Source organism: Lacerta agilis, chromosome Z, assembly GCF_009819535.1.
Source record: "Lacerta agilis isolate rLacAgi1 chromosome Z, rLacAgi1.pri, whole genome shotgun sequence".
Lineage (NCBI taxonomy): Eukaryota > Metazoa > Chordata > Lepidosauria > Squamata > Lacertidae > Lacerta > Lacerta agilis.
In genome coordinates, this window is record NC_046331.1 from 15,193,467 (window position 1) to 15,199,592 (window position 6,126).

The window sequence follows — 6,126 nt, forward strand, 5'->3', positions numbered from 1 at the left end:
TGTGAACCTCCCCGAGACCTATGGATGAAGGGCAGTATACATATTAAATAATAAGGCAACAAGTATGAAAACAGCTACTTCCCATTTGCAAAAGCAGCACCCAACGTAGCATAGGATGTTGTTAAGATGTTATTGCCACCCCTTTTTCCTGCTACTTGGCCTATTGTTGCTTTTATTTTAATTAAATTTGTCACGTCACTGTTATCCAGTACAACCCAAAGCATCTTGAAAACAACCAAGCAAGACACTAGAGGCACAACATTTTGCTGGTGCAGAACACGTGTTTAATGACCTAGAGGAATGGACGCTTCGCTCCCTGTTAGGAGCCAGGTTGCTTGGAACAGTTATTTAGAAAAGTCACGAGGTATATCGTTCCAGATAAATGGAGGCCTCCAACCTTCTGAAGACACTGAGCAGAATTCAGTTTAGTCGTGACCCAGGTCCAGAAAATGGACTTGTCCCTCCTTACTGATTCAAACTTCGAAACAATCAGCAGTCGAGCTGCAGATTCGGAAACATCCAAGTCTATGTATGTGTGAATGTGCATGACCAACACCCATGCCCAGAGTTTACTGGTGGACCTCAGAGACTGAAACACCCCCTTAGTATATCAGCAGATGGCCGCATCCGCAGAGCTGCTCAGGTCTATGAGGATATATTTTTTTAACAGGCTGGGAAGCGGGAGGGCCTTGACTTTTTCGTCAATTGGCCAGGGTCTGAGATGCTGTCGCAGGAAAACCCGGCATATCTGCTTCAGGGTAGGAGGGGAGTGTTCCAGCTGCTTCAGGCTGGTGAAGAGGTCCGAGATCCTCTTCCCGTGGTACCGGCTGAGGTTCCTGAGATTGATGTCAAAGTTGCTGGGGAGCTTGATGGTCTGCGAGCTCGAGGCCATGAGCTCCAGCACCGTCTCGGCTTTCTGGAACAGGTCGACAGAGAAGGTGTCGTCCTCTGACCCGCTCAGGTGGGAGCACAGCCTCTCAAAGATAATGCTGAAGCCCGACCAGCAGGCGGGCCCATGGAGGGTGCAGTTGTATGATGCCCCAAACTCCAGGAGGAAGCGCAGGAGGGGAAAGTGGAGCCGGAAGCTCTTCAGGCACAGGTGGGTGAGGGACTCGTAGGTTGGGCACTCGCTAGGGTTGGCCCCGTGGGTCATCAGCAGCTGAGTGACCTGGAAGCAGAAGCGGTTGATGGTCCGGACCTCCTCTTCGTCACCTCCCACTGTCTCCCCAAGGAGGAAGATGATGTAGGAGAAGACGGTGTCGCCATCTTTTGTTGTGGCCTTCACATCGGCACCTGATGGGCAGGAACAATAAAAAAAACAGCCAGTTTAATGCTTTTTTTCAGTGACCCTTGGCATCATCACCACCACCACCCATTTTCCTATTTTTTCCAATCAATTTTTACTAAAAGCATTCAACATAAAATACAATAAAAGCCAAACTATGGAAGAGAAAGAGAAAATAAATATAAGGCCCTCTATCACAATTATATCTTAGCCCTTATTTAAAGTAATACCAAAGAGATTTAGTAACGTGTTTAGAATAGTGTTGGAAGTATTTGAAGTTGAGAATATATTGCAGCAATGCATGATTATTTGTATTTCTTTCAATTAACCTAAAATAAAGATTAATCAGTGCTTGCACTTTTATCATTCCAGCCCACCCAGGCAGGTCGTTTTAGGGAGAATGCCATGTGGTGGCAAGAGGGTGCCAGCCTTGATCCCTGGTTCACATTCCTGCTCTGAGACCACTGTTGGTTTTGCGCTGGATCTGGACCCCTGGAAAAGGAAGCAGCAGGGCTCGGTGGGGCGGGGGGTGGAGGAAGCTCACCTCCTTCCAACAAAAGGCGAATGTTTTCCGTATTGTGGATCTGAACCCCATCACTGCTGGCTAGTGCATGCAGTAGAGCAGTCTTTCCTGGGGAAGGAGAGAAAAAGAGAGAGCATAAGAATGTGAGAGGAGCATGTACCAGGCCTATCAAGTCCAGCATCCTGTTCTCAAGGGTGACCAACTAAATGCCCACAAGCAGGAGCCAAGTAGGGAAAGGGGGAAAGCCAAGCCCAGGAGGGTGGAGGCAACTGACCATGTTTATCAGCTGCATTGACATCGGCTCCAAGTTGCAAAAGTCGCTTTAGGCAAGGAAGGCGTTCTGGCTCTTCGCTAGCCAGATCTAGGGGGCTGCTTTCGTGCACCTAGGAAGGAACGCGATAGAGGAAACATAACTGGCTGCTTTTATTCATGTCTTTACAGCAGCGGCGATGAATGGAATTTTCCCTAGTTCGAGGGCTGCATTCCCTCTTCTGGGCAGCCTTCCAGGGGCCACAAGGCAGTGGTGGGAAGGCTAGAGGGCAAAAGCAGCCAGCACAGTGAATGTGAATTTCCCTTCTCTGTATATGGTCACCTAGTTTCTACACACACTCGGAAACCTCTATCCTTCCTCTGGGTGAGCAAGAGGCATGAGCAGAGCTGAAGGATTTGTTTCCAGCCATGCAACACTCAAAGAGGAAATCTGAGAACCTGGACCCTGCCTTAACCCCTGCTTTTCTGACCAATTATATTTTCATCCTATTTTTCATACAAGTTATTTTTTCTAGAAAGGGGAAGAGGGTGAAAGTCAACACACAGCCTTGTGGCACCTTTTGAAAGCTGACATTTTTTTAAAGAGCATAAGGTTTTAAACCCCACATGCACGTTGCATCCTATGAACAGATAAGCAAAATTTGGGGTGGGGATTTTGGCTCAGGATCTCAATGGTTCAATATTATTGCTCTATTCCTCCCCCCACCCCAGCCTACAATGTTGTTATCAATCTCCCTCTCCCTTTGTTAGTGCATCTGCTCCTTTCACTATACAGGTGGTGGCCATTTTGGGTGGGGGGTTGTGTTCCTGACCCCTGTATGCATTGGCAGAGAATGTATAAGCCAGCCCCAGCCCTGTTTTCGGGCTACTTCTGGGTCAGCATTTTTTAATGCTTGCGTTTTAAATGGCTGTGAGCGGGCCACTGAGAAGTCAAATCCATGATAAGAATAGTGCCAGCATGGTGTAACAGTTAGCATGGTGGGCTAGGAGCTGGGAGTGACCAGGGTTCAAATCTCCACTTGGCCATGAAGCTAACTGGGTGTAAACTTGGGCCCGTCACTGCATCTCTTAGTTTGATCTACCTCACAGAGTTGAGAGAACCATGTGCACCACTTTGAGTTCTGTGTGTGTGTGTGTGTGTGTGTGTGTATAAGGTTTGATATAAATGTTAATAATGAAAATAAAAATGGCAGCAGCTTACCCTGTCTCTCCGGTTGATGTCTGCACCTTGCTGCACCAACAGCTCCACCATGTCTGGCTTGTTCCGCATTACGGCAATGTGCAGTGATGTATAATAAGTGATTGGATCTTTTGAAAACACAGAAACACACATTTATTATTATTATTTTTACCAATTTGGCACAATTTGTTAATTTGTCACACTGAAACATCCTTACTTTTCTTCCAAGCACCTCAAGGTGACCTGGTTCCCATGCCCTCACAACAATCCTACAAGGTAGGCTAGGCTGCAGGTGAGATAGCGGCCGGCTCAACTGTCGCTCAAGGGACCTTCACGTGGTTGAATGGGGAATTTGAACTCTGGTTTTCTAGTTCCACAACTCATATCCACTGCACCTGACTGCCTCTCCTAGCAGGCTAACTGGCTGTTGGTTTTTAGGAAACACTGAGCCCTTGCACGTTCAGAGATGTTATTCTGATTTTCAAGGAGCTCAAGGTGGGGTTCATAGGTCTCTCCCCTCCCTGTTCCATCTTCACAACCACCCTGCGAGGTAGGCTTAGGCTGAGAAAACAATGACACTGGGCCCCAAGGGTTGCGTCCAGAGAGCTTCATGTGGCTGTGTGCGGGATTTGAACCCTGGTCTCCCAGGTCCTGTAGTCTGACATCCTAACCCTTGCACCACCCTGCTGCCTCGCCTAGTAAAGACTCCTGATCATTGGTCCTTTGGATATGGGGACTGTCTGCCCACACAACAAGGCTGTCGTCAGCACTGGGGGAAGAGAAAGATGCTTACTGCTGTTCACGGCAGGCCCGTAATATGGGAGCCAGCAGGCCAGGAAACATCTCCCTACCCATTTCCTCCTCATGGCTCCCAGCAGTCAAAGGCCCTCCCTCCTGGCCCAACTGTCTAACCGGCCTAGCTGGGAGGCGGCCATGTTGTTAGCGAGACAGCCTATGAAGGAACCTCTGTGTGACATCACACACCCACGGGCACCTGAGCCCGCAGCAGCCAGAGCTTTAGAACACTGAAGCTCATGGGGAGGAGCTTTGGAGACAAGGGGTGGGGCTTGAGGAAAAGGAAGGTGGAACCTGATGGCAGAGAGGTGAGCCCAGCAGCACCTGACAGTAGAAAAGAGCGACTTAGGGAGGTGAAGCCTAATGGACACCTGGGGTGCTGCTACTACTACTGAATTGAAAAATTACACCTCACTTTTCGCTTCCTCATCCGGGTCTCAAAATGGATTATCAGGCCAGGTGGAATGGCCTTTTTTGCCTTTAATACAGGCAACTTCCTATTTGCGTTCGGGTTGCATTCTGGATCATCACTCGCATAAGCCCCCCCAACCCCCACCCTGCCTTGCCCCCACTCTGCCCTGTTCCGGTTCTTAAAACGTCGCACACATGTGCATCGCCACACGTTCTTTGAATGCACGCAAAAACGGGTGTCGCCTGTGTTAAAATGGTGTCACATAAAACGGGGCGTTGCAATTCCCAGCAGAAATGAAGACCCAAAATAGGTTGCTCCTAACCAGAAAGGAAGCATTAAGGGGGGGGGAATCATGGAAAAAATGTATATAAAAATACAGCCTCCATAAATAGTTATTCCAACGATTTCTGTAATTTTAAAATAAATGCAAGACCAGAAGCATTAAACCAGGTCCCCCTCCAACCTTCAAAGGTGACGTCTGCCCCACCACGCAGGAGGGCTTCTGCGGCTCGGACCACCCCATACTCCGCCATCTTCAGCAATGAATAGCTCACACCCTCTTGGTAGTACACAGAGTTGGCATTCCTCTCCAGCAGGTCATTAAGTGCCGCAATCCGTCTGTCATCTTCTACCACAGGGCTGGCGCTTCACAAGAAAACAAGGCAAATAAAACACCACCACATGACCATAGGAGGAGGGCAAAGTTCCAGGTTGGTGGTTTGGTAACGATTAAGAGCCGACCAGTAGTCAGCTCAGAGGGAAGAGCTGTGTGCCAATGAGAAGACATGTCCTTCTGGCCCACATGCCGGTGGTGGGCATGGCCAGAGTGGGCAGGAGAAACTAATGTGACCCCCCCCCTTTACTGACAGCAACAACAGCTCTGCAGGGTTTCAGGCAGGGGATATTATATGCGCCAACTTGGAGATACCATGGTTAGGGGCTGAACCTGGGGCAATCTGTATGTACACAAGGTGCTCTACCCTTAACCATGGCCCTTTCCCTGAAAGGTACGGTTCCGTTTGTTCATTTCATGGTATTTATATACCGCTTGATTGTAGAAAGCCCTCAAAGATCCTAGCCCTCATAATTCTGAAGAATGGGCTGAATTGAATAAAAACCCAGCTCAGTACTGTCTACACTGACGGGGACGCAGCTTCCCAGTTACCTGTCCATCATTTCCTGCACCAAAGGATCCATGCATTCCAGGATCTCGTCAACTAACGGCTGGTACTCAAAGATGATCCGTCGGAAGCCATGAAGGAACGGCATTCTGCTGGACTCCCTTCTTTGATTCATTCAGGAAACTGAAAAGGGGTAATCTAAAGGTTCTTCCTCGGCCTACCAAAAAATAAATTCTTCATAATCATCACTGTCATTCACAACTATATGTATCCTACAGGGCTTGTTAGCACACCCTTTCCAAAACCCACAGTACAGGTTAACCATTTAGGTAGCATAGCAATGTTTCAACCCTTCTCTTGCTTCTACTGCTGCTACTAAGTAATAAATATAATAATCATAATCATAATAATCATAATAATATCCTGCCTTTCCCTCAGATTGTGACTAAAGCTGACCTACACAAATTAAAACACAGGTCAAATACAGAAAGCTAAAACATATTTAAAAATAGTTTAATTAAAACTATAATACTATAGGAC

General features: G+C 47.9%; 1 protein-coding gene across 1 annotated transcript; it reads right to left on the reverse strand.

The window, feature by feature from the left end:
• Nucleotides 1–595: 595 nt before the first annotated feature.
• ASB6 (ankyrin repeat and SOCS box containing 6) lies at nt 596–5,752 on the reverse strand. Its single transcript, XM_033137983.1, has 6 exons — nt 5,631–5,752; nt 4,929–5,110; nt 3,280–3,386; nt 2,083–2,191; nt 1,830–1,916; nt 596–1,293 (listed from the first exon to the last, which is right to left on the reverse strand). Exons 1-6 carry the CDS (start codon nt 5,732–5,734, stop codon nt 611–613), a joined length of 1,272 nt encoding a protein of 423 aa, XP_032993874.1. The 5' UTR covers nt 5,735–5,752; the 3' UTR covers nt 596–610.
• Between the last annotated feature and the right edge of the window lie 374 nt (nt 5,753–6,126).